This window comes from Dipodomys spectabilis, unplaced genomic scaffold (genome assembly GCF_019054845.1).
Source record: "Dipodomys spectabilis isolate Male_0828 unplaced genomic scaffold, ASM1905484v1 ptg000187l, whole genome shotgun sequence".
NCBI lineage: Eukaryota > Metazoa > Chordata > Mammalia > Rodentia > Heteromyidae > Dipodomys > Dipodomys spectabilis.
In genome coordinates this window covers 2660931-2683427 of record NW_024870864.1, presented here as the reverse complement: position 1 = coordinate 2683427, position 22497 = coordinate 2660931, and the positions used below count along the sequence as shown (strand labels likewise).

The following is a 22497-nucleotide window of genomic DNA, read 5'->3' as shown; positions in this document are numbered from 1 at the left end:
TAAGATGGTCCTTCTTAGGTTCAGAACACCACCCTGACCCACGTAGGATTTTTATCCTTATAGAAGTGCCAAAGGAAATATTTTCTGTTCCCATAGCTAAGTAAAAACAAGGCCAGTTTTGGTTCCCACTGGGTATAACTAATATTAGGCTACCTAACTGAAACCACGAACCACTGGAGGAATTCCCTGAGCCCTTGTAAGTCCAAAAGTTGACCACACCTCATTATGTGTTTCACTGTCCCATTTAGTAAACTGGAACCCAGCCAAGGAAGGGCAGAGTTGGCGATCTTCCACACACTGCTGCAAGGGTGCTGGAGGGACAGCAAAACCAAAGAGATTAGAGGTGGGTCAAGTATATTCCTCTAGAATGACATGAGGGGGCATAACAGGGACAAGAGGGACAGTCTCCTCACTGTTTTCCACCAGAAGCTGGAATAGTAACGCTGGCTGGCCCTCAACTTCTGTGGGCCAGACTGTTCCAGGGAAGCAAGCAAATGCACAGGTACACATCACACTGGAGTCAGGTTACACACCATCATTCCCAGAGTTAGTAAAACGCTGGAGGGAAAAATCTAAAGCAGACATTTGATTCTAAAATAAACCTTGTATCTTACATGATAGTTGGGAATCCAAAAACACTTCCTCTTAAAAGCAGATGCAGTACATACGCATATAATGGTACTTATTTTTACTCCCAAAGAAAACAAACTCCAAATGACCTACCTCACAGGATCAGAGCCCCAAAGAAGGGCATGAATTTGAAAAACAGACTGCTAGCACAAATTTAGGTAGAAACAGATGCCATTAACATCTGTTTGACCCTGTCCAAAGGGGGGCGACCAACTTCATTCAACACATAGGGGATTCACAGGCATACCCAGGTATCATACTGCATATGCCTGGTCTTCATACCATCTGTTTCCCATCACAACATCCTCCAAAGATCCCCTGGGCCGAGGTGAAGAATTTGGAGGTTGTTAAATATTTAGCAATTTGGCATAACAGACTGACAATGGAACAGGTTGGTTCTTAACTTCTGCAAGTGTTTGAAAACAATTCATTGTACCCACTTATCCTTAAGACCCCTTAGCTTGAGAACAAGTAAAAACAAGGCCTTAAGCCAGGTACCAGTGGCTCAGGCCTGTAATCCTAGTTAGTCAGGAGGCTGAGATCTGAGGATCATAGATTGAAGCCAGCCTGAGACTCTTATCTACAATTAACCACCAGAAAATGGGAAGTGGCACTATGACTCAAAGTGGTAGAGCACTCGCCTTGAGCAAAAAAGCTCCAGGACAGCAACCAGGTCCTGAGTTCAAGCTACAACCAACAACAACATCAAAAAGGCCTCTCTGGATGGAGGTCTCTTTAAGCCTCATTCCAAAATCCAAACTTACCAAGTCAAGGAGAGCTTGACTATGATCGTGAGAGCTGACCAATAGATACCTGAGATACATAGGCCATACATAAGAGGCAATGATTAGCAAAGGAAAAGCTGTGAGAGGGTTGCTAGGTACTACCTATTGGTATTCCAGAGGAAACTTTTGGGTGATTTGAAGAAGTGACCTAAACTAGATACTAGTGGCTCAAAGAAAAGAAAAGAAAAAGCCGAGTGCCAGTGGCTCAGCCTGTAATCCTGGCTACTCAAGAGACTAAAATCTGAGGATTATGGTTCAAAGCCAGCCCAGGCAAAAGTCACCACGCAAAAGCTAGAAGTAGAGGTGTGGCTCAAGTGGAAGAACACCAGCCTGGAGCAAAAAAGCTAAGGGAAAGCACCCAAGCATTCTGCTGTTGGTGCACACATACATTAGTACGCGCGCGCGCGCGCACACACACACACACACACACACACACACACACACACACACACACACAGAAGCAACCTAAAGCTATATGTGGTGGGTGGAGCACATTTATAATCCCAACATTACAGGATAAGCCAGGAGAATGTTGGGTTTGAGGCTAATCTGGGCTACATAAATAAGACTCTATCATAAAAAAAGAAAAGAAAAAGCCAAGTGCCAGTGGCTCAGCCTGTAATCCTAGCTACTCAGGAGGCTGAGATCTGAGGATCCAGGTTCAAAGACAGAAAAGTCCATGAAACTCTTACCTCCAATAAACCACCAGAAAACTGGAAGTGGTGCTATGGCTCAAGTGGTAGAGCACTAGCCTTGAGCTGAAGAGCTGAGGGACAGAGCCCAGGCACAGAGTTCAAGCCCCACAACTGACAAAAAAGAAGAAAAAGCCAAGCTATTGTGGCTCACGCCTGTAATCCTAGCTACTCAGGAGGCTGAGATCTGAGGAACGAAGTTTAAAGACAGCCCAGCACGGAAAGTCTGTGAGACTCTTACATCCAATTAACCACCAGAAAACCAGAAGTAGAGCTGTGCTCAAAGTAGTAGAGCGCTACCTTTGAGCGAAAGAGCTCAGGGACAGCACCCAGGCTCTGAGTTCAAGCCTCATAACAAAAAAAAGACCAAAAAAAAAAGAAAATGCTCTGACAAAAAGCATAGTTGAACTTACCTTTTAAATCTGTCATTTCTACTGAACCTAAATCTGGTAATGCAAGAGGTTCTTCAGTGGAGAGGATCTGGACATCAGAAGGAAAAAGTAGCTCGCTCCTGTAGTCCTGGCAGTGAAGGGTGGAGAGAAATACTCCTGCTGTGCTACATTCATCAAATGAAGCTGCAGTCTTCTGAAACATGGGATCAACCTGAGTACAAAAAGAGAGGGAACCAAGGAATTAGGGCAGGAAGCAGAGGAAATGCAAACTCATGCACTAGATCCTGCTCTTGTGCAGGTGTATCCCTGGGCCTGCACATGATCAAAAAGGGGAAAGGCTTTCTAATCCATCATGTAAAATCCCACATAAGGGGTCAGATGGATAAACATTTCTTTTCCAAGAAGACAATCACTGTGAAAAGTATATACCTTATCCATCTTATTTATTTACAATACACCTGAATGGTATCTGTTTCCTGGTCTCCTTCTACAAATTGTTGTCTCTAAGTAGCTACATATAAAATAGGTAGGGTCTTGCACTTTTGTCTGGGTCAGACTTAAGACAGTTATCTTCCTCCTTTGCCTCTACAGTATGTAGTCCGAAGCCTGGCTTGGTTTTAAAAGGAGGGTTGCCAGGCGCTGGTGGCTCACGCCTGTAATCCTAGCTACTCAGGAAGCTGAGATCTGAGGATCGCAGTTCAAAGCCAGCCCGGGCAGGAGAGACCGTAAGACTCCTATCTCCAATAAACCACCAGAAAACCGGAAGTGGCGCTGTAGCTCAAGTGGTAGAGTGCTCGCCTTGAGCTGAAGAGCTGAGGGACAGCGCCCAGGCCCAGAGTTCAAGCCCCACGACCGACAAAAAAAATAAAAATAAAAAATAAAAGGAGGGTTGGTACTGGGATTTGAACTCAGGGCCCCAACTTTGCTAGGCAGGTGCTCTAAACCAATTGCTGGCCCTGACTTGTTTTTGTTTTTCTGAGATAGAATCTTGCTAATAACTTCTTTTCTGAGCTGTTATTGAATCTAGATCTTCCCATCTCTGCCTCCCAAGTAGCTAAGATTAAAGATGTGAACCACCACACCCAATTATTTCTTCACAACTATCTAGAATTATACCAGTGTGAGGACAGTGGTTCTTTCAAGCAGATCAGAGTTAGATTCCAGAGTAAATCAATGGAAAAATGAATTATCGCTGACAGCACAGTTTAGATAAATGAAACCTTTTGAGTCAAAGGTTCACAATAAAGAAGTGTCAGTCAAGGGACTGGGCAGACAACAGACTGTATGGGAAAGACTAATAAATTTTTAAGTAAATCCTTGTCTCTAGGTAAACATGTACTTTCCAGCTCCTCAAAGAACCAGAACTTTCTTACTCTGTGGCTTTTGCTTATACCTCCATCTAGAAACACTTCCCAGACAATGGATCCCTAAAACCAATAATCTCACTTCAAATGTGTTTAGCATACCATCATATATAAAGCCTCTTGACATTAACTGATCCACTAACACAAACTCAATGTAGAGGAGGTCAGCTTCACCTGTTTTTACAGTAAGCAGAGACACAGACCCTTTTCCCAGGTGACGCAGCTAACACAAGGGACCAGGATATGAACTTATCCCATCTACCTTTACCATCGTGCACATCCAATAGGAAAATAACACACACACACACACACACACACACACTCATCTGCTACCTCTCTCTACCAGCCTAGTCTTCAGTAACCCCACCTTCTTCTGGCTTCTCCCAGCCTATGCAACTCCTTTATAGACTGGGGCCACCAAGCAGCTCAGAGTAGTCCAGACCTACTCTACTCCACCACTAGAATGAACCCAGCAGGGTCCTACTTCCCCACCCTCACCATTATTTGTTTTGAGACCACTGGGACTGATATTACTGCCCTCTATTTGACTTTAAAAAAGACCCTCAGACACATCAGTTCTGCATTGCCCAGACTACAATCTAGTCAGTTGACATTCTCATTCAGATGATATGCCATCTTCTACTTCCAGGATCTGACATTACCCACTTCCCTTAACCCCCCCCCCCCATCCCACCTACCCCCACCTCCACCAGGGTCCTTTAGCCACAGTCAGTCAGTTACCATTACGATTCCCTAGTCTGCCCGTTTCTTTTCTGAAGGTTCTTTCTACCTGCTTGCTCTAACTCATGCATTCCCAAGGGGACAATATCATTCTCAGGGAGTGAAATTGGAGGTGTTAGGAGAAGGAAAAAATTGAGTATCATAATTTGTAGCTATCTAAACCTCAAACCTACCTGACAAAGCCTTATTCCTTAGTATTTCATTTCAAGGAAAAATAGGAACAAAATCTGGGGAGGCCCAGAAGAAGGGAGGGCAATATATCAGTCTGAGTGGCCCTGATATAGCTCAAGCATGAACTCTCCAGGGTATACTTCCCCCTCAGCCTTCTGTAGTGGCTGCTGCTTCTCAATAGCCTTCAATCACTGGCCAGTAGCTCTCTCCTCTCTTCTGCAGCCATCAACGATATCATCTCCACAAGTCTGTTGTAATCAATGAAATATGCTGCTAGTTCTTACTCAACCTTACTTTCATTTTTGCTATCTCCGTTACCCCAAACTGTAGCAAGTCTTCTAGACAATGACCTATTTCAGTGTCTTCATTCCTTTCTCTCTCCTCCCATTTGAACATTTGTTTTTCTAATTCTTATGAAAAAATTCAAATCTACAAAGATGGTCAAAGAATAGTAATATTAATCCCTGTGTTGTTTTATAAATTATAAATTTATAAATGGGTAATGTTTTACATAACAGTGCACTCTATCTACCTACCTACACACACACACACACACACACACACACACACACACACACACACACACACACACACACACACACACACACACACACACACACACACACACACACACACACACACACACACACACACACACACACACACACACACACACACACACACACACACACACCCTCAAGGGACTTATTTGTGTACCAATTAAGCTACTGTCTCTCAGCTCCCAATCTACCTATTCTCTTCTCCACTTTGTCCGGCGGGGTTTGGGGAATTTTGGCTTTACTACCAGTTTGGTTAGAATTTACCAACAAGATCTTACTTCTTGCCTGGGCAAGTGCCTGAACTGTGATCCACCTATTTTAGGCTTCTTGTCATAGCTGAAAGGTATGACCACTATACCCAAATCTTGATTGAGAATGCATCTTTTAAACATTTTTCTGCCTGGGCTGGACTCAAACCACAATCCTCCCAATCTCAGTTTTCCAAGTAGCTAGATTATAGGCATAAGTCACAGCACCCACTCTCAAACAATTTCTTTTATACCCCCAGAATTTCACACATGTTAGGTTACAAATCCAGCACTAAAACCATTAGTTTATTTGCTTTTGTATGTGTGTGTTAGTCCTGAGGCTTGTACTCATGGCCTAGGTGCTGTTCCTGAGCTTCCTTTGCTCAGAATAACACTCTACCACTTGAGCCACAGCTCTACTTCCGGCTAAGAGTCTCACAGACTTTCCTGCCCAGGTTGGTCTTGAACCTCGATCCTCAGATCTCAGCCTCCTGAGTAGCTACAATTATAGGCATGAGCCACTGATACTTGGCTTATTTGCTATTTTTATGTGGTATTTGAGTTTGAACTCAGGGCCTTATGCAGGCCAGGCAGGCACTCTACCACTTGAGCCATACCCCAGCCTTTCTGCTTTCTGTATTTTGTTAATAGGGTCTTGGTTTTCGCCTGGGCTAGGCTGAACCAGTCAGTCCTCCTATTTACACTTCCCAAGGAGCTGGGATGACAGGTAGACACCACCATGCCTAGCTTTTTGATTGGTTAAGATGGGGTCTTGGGAATTTATTGTGTCTGGCCTAACCTTGAACTGTGATCCTACCAATCTCAGTCTCCCAAGTAGCTAGGATTTCTAGTGTGCCACCTTACCCAGTTAAAAACTATATATATTTCCCCCTTCGGTCATGGGGCTTGAACTCTGGGCCTGGGTGCTGTCCCTCAGCTCTTCAGCCCAAGGTGAGCACTATACCACTTGAGCCACAGCGCCACTTCCTGTTTTCTGGTGGTTAATTGGAGAGAAGAGTCTCATGGACTTTCCTGCCTGGGCTAGCTTTGAACTGTGATCCTCAGAGCTCAGCCTCCTGAGTAGCTAGGATTACAGGCGTGAGCCACCAACACACCCAGCTAAAAACCATTATTTTGCCAGTCCTGGGGCTTGAACTCAGGGCCTAAGCATTGTCCCTGACCTTCTTTTGCTCAAGACTAGCACTCTATATAACTTGAGTCACAGTGCCTCTTCTGGTTTTTCCTGTTTATGTGGTGCTGAGGAACTGAACCAACCCAGGACTTCATGCATGCCTGCAAGCACTCTACCACTAAGCCACATTCCCAGCCCCTAAACACAGTATTTTTAGAAGCAAAATTAAGAAATCAATATTAGAACACCATTTACTTTAAACGAGTAATGCTTGTTAATTCTTTAACAAGCATTCTATTTGTTTATTTATATTTATTTGGGTTTTTGGGTTGTTGTTTTGTTTTGTTTGCCAGTCCTGGGGCTTGAACTCAGGGCCTAGGCACTGTCCCTGAGCTTCTTTTATTCAAGGCTAGCACTCTACCACTTGAGCCACAGAGCCACTTCTGGCTTTTTCTGTTTATGTGGTACTAAGGAATTTAACCCAGGACTTCATGCATGCTAGGCAAGCACTCTACCACTAAGCCATATTTCCAGTCCCCTTAATAAGCATTCTTTAAGTGTATTTCTTAGGACCTGCTAGATAATAGGCTGTTTGAGAGACCATTTCGCTTCAAATACTAGCTTCTATACTAGACATATTATCTCGAGCATGTTACTTAATAGTTTTGTGCTTTAGTTTCCTTTTTATTAAAGTAACAAGGATGCTGTGAGGACTATGAGAGTTAACACAGTATGGCTCACAAAAGCATATGGTTCCCAGAGTGAGTACAATAAACATTATTATCACCACTGCTACATATACTTGAAAATAAAGTTAAATGTTTGAGCATCAGATTTCTCTGTAATTATCAATCTCTTTTAATCATTATAAAGCTAAGGAATTGATAGTCAGAGAAACCAGATGAGTAGCTTACTTCCTGAGGCTTAAACAAGCACAGACCAGCAAGGCAGGCTTAGCCTTGCTAAATCTCAGCTCCTGAAAACCTGAATTAGACAGACCACAGTATGCATACCCTTCCTCACCTCACACTTTCTCTCTGCTTCAGAGACATTGAGGTTGTTTACATTCTGCTCGATGGTTTTGTATGAATGCTTCTTCTTTGGTTTTGGGGCCTTTTTGGTTGTTCCTGTTTCAGTAACACTTCCATCTACAATGAAGAATAAGACTGTGTACCGCAAGAACTGCTCAGAAGCAAGTGACTGATTTTACTAATTCAAGTACTTCAAAACCCTAAGGAGTGACCACAATTTAAACATGTAAAATCCTCTCAAAGGAGAGGAGGGGGGAGAAGGACAGAGGGAAAAAGAAATTATCTATGATCATTAATTATGATTTAGCAATTATTATTAACCATGATTTCTCTATATAATCAAGTAGGCAAGATTTCTGTGATTTTCTTATATAAACTATATATTCTTCTGAAATATCATTTAATAAAATGATATAACTGATTTCTTATGACTTCACTCCAATATGTCACCCAAATTACTATTTGGAAATACATTAAAATAAGCCCCTTAAATCCAGATTCCAACCCATACCTGCACCATGGTCCTCTACTTCATCAAGGGTTGGCGCATCTTTGCCCAGTCCCCCAAGGACTCTGTACACATCAGCATGGACAGCATCCACGCGCACAGCATAGATCTTGGTGCTGGCATCCAGGGTGCCAGCAGCCACCTAGTCAAACAAGTAGAGCTATATTCATGAATAGGCAGAAAAAAATGCAGTGCTAAATAAGCAAAATCTAGCAAGTTTCATAAAATGTTTACTTGTCCCAAGGAAAAAAAGTAACAGATGCCCTTAAGACTAATGGGATAAACATATCTGTCTTCTCTGCATTTCATCTGTTAAAGAAAATAAAATACACCACAGATGAATGGATCCAAAAATTGTGGTATCTATACACAATGGAATATTATGCAGCCATTAGAAATGACAAAATAATGGCATTTGCAGGGAAATGGATGGAGCTAGAAGGAATCATGTTGAGTGAGGTAAGCCAAGAACGAAGAGACAAACGGTACATGGTCTCCCTGATAAGTGGATGCTAAATCCAAAAGGTTAGGTGATATGACAAAACTAACAGGACTTAAGAAACAAAGAACTCCCGCTCATCTGGTTGAACCACTACTAAATATCCCCATGCTGCTGATCACAAACATGGTATATAACATGTGAACACTGTTATATATTACAGACTGTGGTAGACAATTTGCTCCAGGGAAGTTAGAATGAACTTGTGACTTTGAAATTATGTAATCATTTAATCACAATCAAAAAAAAAAGAACCTCGGGGAAGGGAGGGAGGGAGGGGATGGTAGGGGGAAAACAATGGAGGGGGTAACAATGTTCAAGAGGAAGTGTACTCATTACCTCACTCATGTAACTGTAACCCTCTGTATAGTAGCTTTACAATAAAATAAAATTAAAAAAAAAAAAGAAAATAAAATAACTATTGCAATGGGGAAAGTATTTGCAGAATTTCATTATTTTATGCTAAGCATTAGAAATAATTAATATTAGATCAATTGTAAGAGAAAGTGCATATCCTTCTTACTTTAAAGTTAGTTGGTTCCGTGTCCTTTTGTTTAAGAATCTCTGACATAAAATCAATCAAGTGCAACCCAAAAGCATTCTTGGTGGTGATTTTCTGAAAATAGAAAATTGTAGAAAGGTTATTTAGTTTAGACTCTTGAAAATAATGCTACTCTGAATACTCAAGTTTTACCACTGATCTAAATTCCTACCAACACTAGGCAAGAAAGCCAAATCTACATGTTTATCTTCCTCTCTTAGAGCCTAAAGAGTAAAAACACACAGTTCCTGAGTGCTCACTGTGCAGTGGCTCTGCTCTAAGTACTGTGCAGGAAGGGGCTCAATCATTCTCAGAATGATCTATGAAACAGTTACTATCCTTATTCTCACTTTACAGAGGAGGAGCCTGTGGCAGGAAGGTGAGTGATTTTTCCATTCATCTGGCTTATAAATGGAAGAGACAGAGCTCTAAGTCAAGCTGGCTCCAAAATTTATACCATTTACCCTCTCTAGATATACTGTAGGTAGCGGCTACCTATAAGTAGTTTTGAAAAAAAGCCGCAAAACCACACTGAAGTACATCAGCATTAAGAAGCAACACTGGAGAGTAAAATAATTATCAAACACCCTCCACAGAATCAAGAAAGCTAAATTTCCCCTGATTCTAGCTGGGCAGTGGTTCATGCGCAAAATCCCAGCAACTTGGGAGGCTCGAAGGCAGGAGGATCTTGAGATCAAGGCCAACTGAACTACACAGCAAGAACCTGTCTCTAAAAAAACAGATGTAAAAATCTTAAATAAACCAGCAAATACTCACATTTTCAGTAGATAGTTTGATACAGGTGGAGTAATGCTCTGTAATCTGTGTGTTTGTAAATTTAGAGATGGTAGTAGAAACATCAGTACTCCTAAATGGACAGCAAAAACAAAAACTCTAGCAAGAATCCACAATATGAGAACTTTTCAAAATCCAGAACCAGAATATATAAGATTATTATGCCAGGGCCCACAAACGCAAAAGAAAGCCAGTCCAGAGATTCACTCACCTGTTGGAAGGGGAGGCTAACAGACGAGGTGAGTCTGTGCTGAACTGCAGGTCAAAGACCCTGGAGCGCCTCCGCTGCATTCGCTCCTTTTCATCATCATTCTGAGGAAAGTCTTCAAGGACTGGGGTGCCACATGTACTCAGAGGGGCCTTCCTAGCCATTGGCATTGAGAACATCCGTTCTGAAGGTGAGGAGGAACTGTGGGGGTGTCCACGTGTCTCTGAAGAATTATTCATTGTGGCTGGCAGCAAAAGAATACAACACTTGCTTAAGAAACATTCAACTGAACATTTCCTGAATCTAAAGAGATTTAGGCCTGGTACTGGGTGGAGGCTCACTGCTTTGTTCCCTAATAAGATCTTCTCTTTTTCTAATACATAATGTTAGACCTTCTAGAGTTTGGGTTTCTTGGGTGAGGATGGAGCAAAGGTGATAAAACAAATAGCCACTTGGAAGATACTGTGAATGCAAGAACCCAACAAGATAGAAAGATGAAAAAGACAGTACAGACAGTGTAGTACAGTGGTAGAGCACTTGCCTTGCACGTGCCAGGCCCTAGGTTTGATCCCATCACTGTGTGGGCATAAGAAGGATAAGATGAAACTGCTGTCCCTAATAAACCCACAAATCAATAGGACAATGGAAACCTGTCACCCATAGTGTCAGACATCTGTGTCTGATGTTGAGCATGAAGTATGGCTCTAATTGAACAGGTCACATTCAGATCTCTGCTCCTCCATGTCTAGTGGGAAGGCAGAGAATAAATATCACAAGTATACAAAATAAATACACTATTCCAAAGAACTACCCACAGATTACTTGCTAATTGCAAAACCAAGAAAAAAAAGCTTTTTACAGTTAGATTTAGCAGTTAGCACATTAAGCAAGTAGCCAAATGTAGCCACACTAAAAATGAGACATAAAACTTACTCATACTCTGATAAGATACAAGTTTTAGCATCATCCAGGAAATATTTTGGGTAAAGATGTTTAAATTTAACCAACACTTTAAAACTTCCAGTTTGTAATAAATACAAGAGATTAATAAATTGAATGATACTACAAAGAAACACTGAGTCAACTCTAGATTGGGGGCAGTAGACAATATAACTGGCTCAGTCTCTTTAAAGTCAATGTTGCCAGACATCAGTGGCTCATGCCTATAATCCTAGCTATTCAGGAAGCTGAAATGAGATCAAGGTTTAAAGTCAGAGCTGGTAGGAAAGTCCGTGGGACTCTTCTCCAATTAACTACCAAAATGCCAGAAGTGGAGTAGCGGCTCAAGTAGTAAAGTGTTAACCTTGAACAAAAAAGCTCAGAGGCAGTGGCCAGGCTCTAAATTCAAGCCCTAACACAGGCATACACATGCACACATGCACACCCACACCCCCATACACAAACACACACACACACACACACACACCAAGCCATTGTCAGTGGCTCATGCCCAAAATCCTAGCTACTCAAGAGGCTGAGATTTGAGGATCATGGTTTGGAGCCAGCCTGGGCAGCAAAGTCCATGAGACTCCAATTATATCTCTAATTAACCCCCCAAAAAACGGGAAGTGCAGCTGTGGCTCAAGTGGTAGAGCCCTACCAGCCTTGAGCAAAAAAGCTCAAGGAAGTGGATAGTGACCAAGCACTAAGTTCAAGCCCCACGATCAGTACAAAAAAAAAGTCAATGTCAAGCTAGGTGCCAGTGGCTCATGCCTGCACTCCTAGCTACTCAGGAAGCTAAGACTTTGAGGACATTGGTTTCAAGCCAGCAGAAAAGTCTGTGAAACTCCACATCCAATTAACTTGTAAAAAGCCAAACTAGAGGTAAGGCTCAAGTAGTAAGAATACTACTTGTGAGCAAGAAAGGCAAATGAGAAAGCCATGAGTTCAACCCAGTTCTGGCATCAAAAAAAAAAAAAGAAAAAGAAAAAAGGTTTGAACTCTAATCTTACCACAGGGGGAAAAAAATCTTGTGAATTAAAAGAAACCAAAATGTCAAGTACAGTGGCTCATGTCTGCAATCCCAGTGCTTTCAGAAGCACACTGAGAACATTATGGTTTGAGGCCACAAGAGCAAAACATTAGTGGGACCCTTATCTCAATTTTTTAAAAAAGGAAGAATCCCCCTACCTGTCATGATAAGAACAGACTAAAAAAGAAATGAAAATAGCCCCTGTACCAGCATAAGTATGTAGACAAATTAATTAGTACCAGATAAAGAAGGTACTGCAAGGGAGGATCGTGCATGAGTAAGCAATGTCTATTGTAGGTGACAGATCAAATTAGATAATGACCGAGAACTGACCACTGGATCTACAACCTAGAGGTTACTGGAGATCTTCACATATATAGTTTTCCGATAGCAGTGGAGGGGAAAGTCAAATTGGAATAGCCAGAGAGGATGGAACAACAGGAAGTAGAGACAGGAAACTCAGATCAGGTTTTCAAAGACTTCTGCTATGAAAGGGAGGAAGGAGCTATGATTAAAGGAGTTGGGAGAGCAAGAAATCAATTTTTAACATGAAAAATCCTGCTGTAACAAATTACTTCAAATTTAATAGTTTAAAACAACACACATTTTGGGGCTGGGAAGGTGGCTCAGTGGTAGAGTGCTTGCCTTGCATGCATGAGGCCCTGGATTCGATTCCTCAGTACCACATAAGCAGAAAAGGCCAGAAGTGGTGCTGTGTCTCAAGTGGTAGAGCGCTAGCCTGGAGCTGAAGAGCTGAGGGACAGCGCCCAGGCCCAGAGTTCAGGCCCCACGACTAACAAACAAAAAAAAGATTTTAAAAAAACATATTTTTTTCTTGAAAGTCTGGAAGTTACAAGTCTCAAACCAAGATGTTAGCAAGGTAGCACACTTTTTCAAGCTTTAGAGGAAAATGTTTCCATGTCTTTTCCAAAAAGCTTTTAGCAGCTGCCTTCATTTCTTGGCTCCTTACTTCCTCTTATCAATTCAACCTTTCGTTCCTCTAATCACATCTTCTCTGACTGACCCACCTACCTCTTAGAAGGATCACTGGGTTCTACTCAGACAGTCCAAGATCATTATCTGATCTCAAGACCCTAAATTTCATATCTGCAAAATCCCTTTTACTATGTGGAAAGTAACACATTTACAGTTTCTGGACATCTTATGATAAGGCATTATACAGATTACAATAGAGATCATACAAAAGTTACCAAACTAGCGTGTATCTGTAATCTTAGCACTTGGGAGGCTGTGGCAGGATTACAAATTCCAGGATAGCCTAGGGTACATAAGACACACACTCACACACACAGAGACACACACACACATACAGAGGTAATGAACAATGTACTCCACACATTACTTATTTGCTTAAAATACAGGAATTGCCTGTATTAAGAACACAAGGAACCAATCCCCAGCAACTGGAAGTAAAGTAGAATACACGGGCATGGATGCAGGTATGGGAGCAGGACAGTCGGAACTTGCCATATTCTATTCTCATTTAAAATAGGAAGCAAGTAAGAACAAAAAAATTCAGCAGCTAACAGGAAGGTTGAAGAGAAAGTATTCCAGATTGAAGGAGAGAAAGGAAGGTCTGAAATAGTTATCAAGGATAGAATACAGACCTGTTGGAACAGAAGATTGCTTTAGTCAGCCTGTAAGAGGAAGTGAGCTGCTAGGCATTGGTAGCTCATGCTTATAACCCTAGCTACTGAAGAGACTGAGACCTGAGGATCACAGTTTAGAGTAAGCCTGGCAAGAAAGTTTATTAAAACCTTATCTACAATTAACCCTCAAAAAGCCAGAAGTAGGGTGTGGCTTAAGTAGTAAAGCACTACTTGCATTGAACAAAAAAAGCTCAGTGACAGCACCCTGGGACCGTCCCTACCTCCCCCCCCTAAAAAAAAGTGAGCTAGAAAGATGGGCTGCTATTGAGAAGTAGGATACTTAAAATTGAAGTAGAGTGGGTCAGCTATTGTTAGTGACAAGACCCAAGGTTTAATTATCCTAGTGACTACCTATAACTTATTGTGATTGGAAAAGAAACAAAGATCCCTAGAAGATGAACTCAGAAAACTTTCCAAGAGTGAAAGTTTCCAAATTTAAGAATCAGAAAGCTGGGCGCCGGTGGCTCACGCCTATAATCCTAGCTACTCAGGAGGCTGAGATCTGAGGATCCAAGTTCAAAGCCAGCCTGGGCAGGAAAGTCTGTGAGACTCTTATTTCCAAGCAACCACAAGAAAACTAGAAGTGGCACTCAAGTGGTAGAGTGCTAGCCTTGAGCTGAAGAGCTGAGGGACAGTGCCCAGGCCCAGAGTTCAAGCCCCACGACAGATAAAAAAAAATCAGAAAACCTTGCTTTAAACCTCCCTCTATCAGTTACTAGCTGGAGAAATTTTAAATGGAAAAACTCAACCCTGATAAGTGGTAGAGCACAAGGCTCTGAGTTTGATCCTTAACAGTATAAGAAAAAATTTAAAAAGTAAAGCACAAACTGAGCTTGTTTGGCATTGATGACACAAAGAAAAAATATATACATATACAATATGACATACTTCATAGGAACACATTTACAAAGTAAGACTGGGGATGTAGCCCAGTGGTATAAGACCTTTCCTAGCATGCACCAGGCCCAGGGTTTGATCCCTAGAACCACTAAATGACTGACTATGTGAAGGGAAGGAAAGGGAAATAGGGATAAACAGGAACACATGTAAGGACTCTGCATAATGCCCTAATAGCTCCCTACAAGTTTAAGTGTGCAGTTAACAACATAACTCACTTGAAGCCAAAATGAACAAAAAATTGACAAAATAGGACAAGAGACTTTTTTGTCGGTCATGGGGCTTGAACTCTGGGTTTGGGCACTGTCCCTCTGTTCTTCAGCTCAAGGCTAGCGCTCTACCACTTGAGCCATAGTGCCACTTATGGCTTTTTCTGTTTATGTGGTGCTGAGGAATTGAACCCAAGGCCTCATGCATGCAAGGCAAGCACTCTACCACTGAGCCACCTTCCCAGCCAAGAGACATTTTTAGAGAAAAAAAAAAAATCAAGAGGACTTGAGACTGTGTAGATGTGGGCACTGCAGATTAAGGAAAGGAACTGGATCTTTAGAGGCTAACAAAAATGGGAAGCACTGAAAGAGGAACTTGTCAAAGGAAACTCAAGCTGAGAATTACAGGCATGTTTTAATCCTTTAAATCTTTCCATCTTTGCCTTTAACAATGCATTATTCTCTTAACAGATGTTACTGAGCTCAAAATACTTCCTTGTATCCCCTTTGTCTCCCACTATTTTTCAACAGATGTTACTAAGCTCAAAATACTTCCTTGTATCTCCTTTGTCTCCCACTATTTTTCAATCCCTTGTGTCGGGTTTTCATCTTTACTACTTCAAGAAAACAGTCTTAGCCAAGTGTTGGTGGCTCACGCCTGTAATCCTAGCTAATCAGGAGGCTGAGATCTGAGGATCATGGTTCAAAGCCAGCCAGGGCAGGAAAGTCCGTGAAACTCTTACCTCCAATAAACCAACAGAGAACCAGAAATGGCACTGTAGCTCAAGTGGCAGAGTGCTAGCCTTGAGCTGAACAGCTGAGGGACAGTGCTCAGGCTCAGAGTTCAAGCCCCATGACGAAAGAAAAAGAACGAAAGGAAGGAAGGAAGGAAGGAAGGAAGGAAGGAAGGAAGGAAGGAAGGAAGGAAGGAAGGAAGGAAGGAAGGAAGGAAGGAAGGAAGGAAAGAAGGAAGGAAGGAAGGAGGGAAGGAGAGAAGGAGGGAGAGAGGGAGGGAGGGGAGAGGGAGGGAGAGAGAGAGAGAAAGGGAGAGAGAAAGGGAGAGAAAGAAAGAAAGCAGTCTTGTCATCATAAACTACAATTTCCATGTTGTTATAGGGTCTGGTCACTTCTCTGGCATCATCTCTCTTGAGATTCAGGAGCATTTAGAACAGCTGATACTCCCTTCCTTCTAGAAACACACTTGGCTTCTATATCCCCCTCTTGAGTTTTTTCAGCATATCTTTCTTTACCCAGCCTTTAAATATTGGTCCTGAGTACATTCAACACAAGGTCTTTCTATACTCTCACCAGTTCCCAAGGGTTTACAATCAATGCTGATAATGATAATACAGTAGTACATTTTTTTCTCTTCCATATGTTACTCCTGAGTGCCAAACTCTTACCCAACTGGCTGATTCCTTCACCCAAGCATCTTTACAATAACTCAAACTTAACCATGTCCGAAATGTAACTCAAGTTTCCAAACCTCTTACCAAGGCCTAACAGGCCCTACCTGTCTTACCACGTAAGGCCTAACAGGCCCTACCTAGCATCATTCAGTGAGCTTAAAAACAATGTTCTAGTTCAGTCCTACCCAAACCAGGCTCTTTCCTGACTTCTCATTTTTGTACATGCTTCTGCCTCAAACATGTTCCTAAGTCTCTGCTTAAATCTCTTCCCTAAGTCCCTAATCTAAAAGAGCCTCCATACTCTGCTAGCATCAACCACAACACTGAAGTCTTCCCTTCTTCCTTCCAACTATTTGTTGTAATGTCTGTCTCCCCAACTGTTAGATTGCTCTTAGACAAAAGAGATGAGGCTATGCAAAGGAAATCTAAAATGGAGTTTCTTCAAGGCCTCCAGTCCTTAAAAAGGAAAGACATAATTAGTCACCTTGGGAAGAGAATACAAGGTCTTAGAGACTCACAGGTGACCAGCCTATGTGAAGATAAAATGCAGCAGCATACTCAGAAGAAAGTATGTTGGAAATGAACTATACAACTTGTGGGTAGGAATGGGAGGGGGAAACTGGGAAAGAGCAAAGGAAGGGGTGATACTGCCCAAAAAGAAAGGTACTCATTACCTGACTTACAAAATGGTAACTCATCTATACATTACCTTTATAATAACAAGTTAAATTTAAAAAAAAAAATCCCACCAAAGTCATAGATGTCATGAGGTTTTTGAGTCCTAAGAATTGAAGAGTATTTCAACCTAAAGCAAACAGACAAGAATGCCTGGAATCATAGGTCATTTATAAAACAAAAACGTAGACTCATAGATCAGTAGGACCTATATTCATTTGTACATTATAATTCTGTAAATCGACCTCAGAACACTTGCTTACCAGGTGACGTCAATCCCGTAGGCTGGACTTGGACCTAGAACTTTCTCACAGACAATCTCAATAAGTATTTAAACCCCAAGGGCTAATGCTGTCGTTCTCACCCTGGAAAAGGCCTTTTAGCTTACTGGAAGTGTAGTCCGTTCTGAATAAACTTTACTATCACTGTCACTGTTTTACTAATCGTGCCTGGATTTTTCTTTAGCCAGACTCGGGACAGCAGCGCTGGCCTTCCCATAACCCAGCTAGCGCACAGCCTTTAAAAGGACAGAAATCCCATGTCCACTCAATGCTTTCCTATCAATAAATGCATGTGACCACGACGCTTCCATGGCCCCGAAGCTAAGGGGTTCTCCAGAAGAGCAAAAACAAAACCAAACAACAACACAAAGTTTCCTTTGCGAACAGAAATCGAGCAAAGTGTACCGAGTGGAGCTGATCCGAGCTCTCGGAGAGCCGGAACAGACGCCGGAGGAGATGCATCCTGATGGGCGTCCCTCCCGGCCGCGCCTTCCCGCCCGCCCTGAGGCCGGGGTCCGGCCGGCGCTCCCACACACGTGCGCCTGCCCGCTGCTGGCGCACCGAGAACCGGGATGAGCATGCGCGCACTCCCCTCCCAGGCTCTACTGCTAGCCATCCAGCCAGAGCACCACTCGAAGTCTCCACCTGAACGCCGCAACTCCCTCCAACCCGGCCTCACCAGTGCCTGGGGGACCCATCTTGCCTTCCGCGGCTCAAGAGCTGGTTTTAAATTGCGCGCGTCAAGACGCCACAGCGCGGTAACGGCTGTGTAACGTCACCCGAAGGCGGGGCCAAATTCGCGCCTGCGCAGAATGTCTCTATCCGCCACCGAAGCATCTGGCCGAGCAGATTTTAAGTCATCCTGCACTTAACCGTCCCTGGCTGAGCCTTACCTGGTTTGTGAGCATCCTGGAACAGGGCGAGCTAGGACTTTTGCTTTCCTGCAATTTGTTTTCTAATGGGGAAGGAAATTACTGAGGAAACGAGGTTCATTTCCTCAGTTGACCTAAGGATGGATGGATGTGGGACCGAGGTGAGAGGGTCCTGACACCGTGATGAGATGTGGTCCAAGCGGGGGAGAACGGATGCAAAACAGTATGTGTAAGATATATGATGTATGTGTGTGCATATATATATATATGATGTATAAGTGAATATATATGATGTATATATACATAATAATATATTTTTAAATAATAAAGGTCATTGTTCCTATCCACATTCTTATGAAAAGCTTTCTGAAAACCATTACTACCTTTTTTATGTGTATGCTGGTCCAGAGGTGTGAATTCAGGGCCTGGATTCTGTCCCTGGGCTGCTTTTGAGCTAGCACTCTACCACTGTAGCACAGCTCCACATCTGACTTTTCTGGTAGTTAATTGGAGATAATAGCCTCACAGACTTTCCTGCACAATCTGGCTTCAAACTGCTATCCCTAGATCTCTTGAGTAGCTAGGATTACAGGCAAGAGCCACTGGTGCCCAGCTTTTCATCACCATCTTTTAAAGAAAAAAAAAAAAGGAAAAAGTACCTCCAACCTCCATGCTAGAGTTTATGGTTAGTATGCAATACTAACTACTCAGGAACTCAAGAGGCTGAGATTTAGGATTAAAGTTTGAAGCCAGACTATATAGGAACATCCATGAGACTTATCTTCAGTGAATCGTAAAAAGTGGAGGTGTAAGAAGTGGAGGTGTGCTTCAAGTGGTGGGAGAGTGCCTGCCTGGAGCAAAAAAGCTAAAGGAGGGAAAGTGGGAGAAAACTAGGGAGGGTAACAGTATTTGACAAGAAATGTACTCATTATCTTACATATGTAACTGTAACCCCTCTGAAAACACCTTTAAAATTAAATTTAAAATTAAATTTAAAAAAAAAAAAAGCTAAAAGACATCACTCAGGCCCTGAGTTCAAGTCCCAAGAACAGCAAAAAAAAAAAAAAAAAAAAAAGTGAGCAGTGTAAAATGCTGTATCCATTCAACAACACCTGACCCCACAAATGGTATTATGTGAGGTGAGGGAAGGCCAGGACAGTTACCTTAACTATCCCTAAAATATCTTTTAATTTCAGAATGAAACAGTTTTTTGGCCTTATGGTATTTGAAGTCAGCTTTATGCTTTGGCTGAATACTGCTGAGCTATGTATCCAGCTCTGTTTTGTTGTTGTTGTTTTTCTGGTTGTTTCTGAGATAGGAGTGTCATTTGGAGTACCTAAGTCCACAATCTGCCAACTTTTGGTTTTCCATAGTTGCTGGGATTACAGACTCATGCCATCCCCTCCAGCTTCCCTCTATTCAGAGGGGTTCTTGCAGACTTCTTTCCCTGGGTTGGAATCTCAATCCTCATAATCTCTGCCTCTCAAGTAGCTAGGATTATAAATGTGAGCCACCTGCCTTTCCCCCCCCCCCCCCCCCAACTCAGTGTAGCAATTCTAAATGGGGGAAAGGAGGACTTCTCACTGCAGGACTGTTCAGCATCCCTGATTCCACCTGACCACTAATTTACAGCAGTGCTCCTTCAGTTGTTTTGGCAACTGAAAGCCTTGCCCTTTGTTAAAAATTTACTTTTTAGGGCTGGGAAGGTGGCTCTGTGGTAGAGTGGTTGCCTTGCATGAACGAGGCCCTGGGTTTGATTCCTCAGTACCACATAGCAGAAAAAGCCAGAAGTGGCGCTGTGGCTCAAGTGGTAGAGCCCTAGCTTTGAGCTGAAGAGCTGAAGGACAGCGCCCAGGCCCAGAATTCAGACCCCACGACCAACCAAAAAAAAAAATTACTTTTTAAAAAACTTATTGTTACTATTAAGATGTTGTAAAAGCTGGGGGGGTTTGTGGTTTTTTGTTTTTGTTTGTTGTGGTTGTGGGGTTTGAATTCTGGGTCTGTAACTGCTCATGAGCTCTTCAGCTCAAGGCAAGCACTCTACCCATTTGAGCCACAGTGCCACATCCAGTTTGCTGATGGTTCATTGAGATAAGAGTCTCACGGACTTTCCTGCCCTGGCTGGTTTTTGAACCAACATCCTCAGATCTCAGCCTCCTGAGTAGCTAGGATTATAGGCATGAGCCATCAATACCTGGTTTAACTTTTTGGAATGCATTTTTTTTTTTTGCCAGTCCTGGGGCTTGAACTTGGCCTTGAGCTTCTTTTGCTCAAGGATAACATTCAACCACTTGAGCCGCAGCACCACTTCCAGCTTTTTCTGAATATGTGGTACTGAGGAATCGAACCCAGGGCTTCATGCATGTGAGGCAAGCACTCTACCACATTCCCAGCCCATGAATACATTATTTTTTCCAAGTGACCACCTTCATATCTTTCCAACAAGGAAAAGTGGGATAAAGGAAAGAAAAGGAATTTACAGTGTCCTTCATCTTAAGAAATGCTGCTAGTCACCAGAAACTCACATCAGTACCAAGCAGTTGGATGTTTCTTACATGCACACACACACACACACACACACACACACACACACACACACGCACACACCATCACACCATTATCCAGTTTTTTGCCTCCTAATCATTTCAATGCAGGCCATTCTCCTTTCCATCCACCTTCTTGTTGGCAGGCCATTCTCCTTTCCATCCACCTTCTTGTTGGTCTGATCATCCCCCTTGAGCCCATAATGGTGTTTGTCAAGTGTAAATCTGGTCTGTCATTCCTACTTGTCCCCACCACTTCCTCTCTGAAGTCTAAACCCTTCAAAAGTTCCATTGTCCTGGAGACTTTTTTTTTTTTTTGTCATGTGGCTTGAACTCAGCCTGGGCGCTGTCCCTCAGTTCTTCAACTCAAGGCTAGTGCTCTACCACTTGAGCCACAGCACCACTTCTGGCTTTTTCTGTTTATGTGGTGCTGAGGAATCGAACCCAGGTCCTCATGCATATGAGGCAAGCACTCTTCCACTGAGCCACCTTCCCAGCCCAGAATTATTTCTTTCTTTTAGCATTTTCTATATTGACACACATAAAAGAAAATGAAACTTAAATGAGAAACTCTTTACAACTCAGTCAAATTTTATACATCTATCTTACTCATGAAAGATGATCAAACTGGACAAATTATATCACAAAAACAATAAAAACACATTTCATTAAAAATGTCTAAATATGGGCTGGGAAGGTGGCTCAGTGGTAGAGCTCTTGGCTTGCATGCATGAGGCCCTGGGTTCGATTCCCCAGCACCACATAAGCAAAAAAGAAAAAAGCCGGAAGTGGCGCTGTGGCTCAAGTGGTAGAGCGCTAGCCTTGAGCTGAAGAGCTGAGAGACAGCGCCCAGGCCCAGAGTTCAGGCCCCACAACTGGACCCCCCAAAAAAAAACAAAGAAAATGTCTAAATATGAAATGAACTGCTTCCTGAGTGTTTTCATATCCTTCTCTACTGGGTACTGATGTACAACATATTGTTTCCTCAGATAAATGCATCCTTGTACTTACTCTCCAGCTATCCATTTACATAGTTCTCTGTCTTCTCCACAGCTGTGTTCATGTAGCCCTCCAGACAAGCCAGGACCCCTCAATAATCTACTCTAGAATTTAATTTTACTATGTGTCCATCTGATAATTAGCATTAAGAAGTCATTAGAGGTTTGCTTCTGTAGACTCACTTTTTTTTCCCTCAGTTTTGGGCTTGAACTCAAGGCCTGGGTGCTGTCCCTGAGCCTCTTTGTGCACCAGGCTAGCCCTCTACCACTTGAGCCACTTCTGGCTTTTTCTGGGCCATCCTGCCTGGGCTGGCTTTGAACTGCAATCTTCAGATCTCAGTCTTCTGAGTAGCTAGGATTACAGGTGTGAGCCACCTGTGCCCAGCTTTGTAGACTCATTTTAACAATCTTGGAAGGCAGGAAGCCTGAGCTCTAACCCCAGCTCTACTACTTAATTAGCTGTGTGACTCAAGTTCATCATTTCATCTCTCATGGCCCCAGGTTCATCTCACTCTCGATCCAAACCTGCACATCAGGCAACTCTTATGTCTAATGCACCAAAAGCTGAATCCTGAGGACTTCTCCAGGGGCCTACAAGGTTTTGTGGTGTCTGGTCCCCATAACTTGATGAGCCTCATCTGTACCTTGCCTCCTTTTGCTTCCCACCTTTCATT

At 42.7% G+C, this 22497-nt stretch overlaps 1 protein-coding gene and 1 pseudogene across 2 annotated transcripts in view; both read right to left on the bottom strand.

Moving 5' to 3' along the window:
- The window catches only part of Ncaph (non-SMC condensin I complex subunit H), a 62310-nt gene extending 44155 nt beyond the window's left edge, over positions 1 to 18155 (bottom strand). For both annotated transcript variants that reach the window (XM_042695411.1, XM_042695409.1), the window contains exons 1-8: positions 18090 to 18155; positions 10301 to 10541; positions 10072 to 10162; positions 9277 to 9369; positions 8258 to 8396; positions 7739 to 7863; positions 2521 to 2710; positions 220 to 311 (exon numbers count right to left, since the gene is read on the bottom strand). In XM_042695411.1, the coding sequence (XP_042551345.1) occupies positions 220 to 311; positions 2521 to 2710; positions 7739 to 7863; positions 8258 to 8396; positions 9277 to 9369; positions 10072 to 10162; positions 10301 to 10541; positions 18090 to 18108 (990 nt within the window). In that variant the 5' untranslated portion in view covers positions 18109 to 18155. The remainder of the gene's footprint in view (positions 1 to 219; positions 312 to 2520; positions 2711 to 7738; positions 7864 to 8257; positions 8397 to 9276; positions 9370 to 10071; positions 10163 to 10300; positions 10542 to 18089) is intronic.
- A 3610-nt stretch (positions 18156 to 21765) lies between these two features.
- Positions 21766 to 22284, bottom strand: LOC122121379 (annotated as a pseudogene).
- Positions 22285 to 22497: the final 213 nt, after the last annotated feature.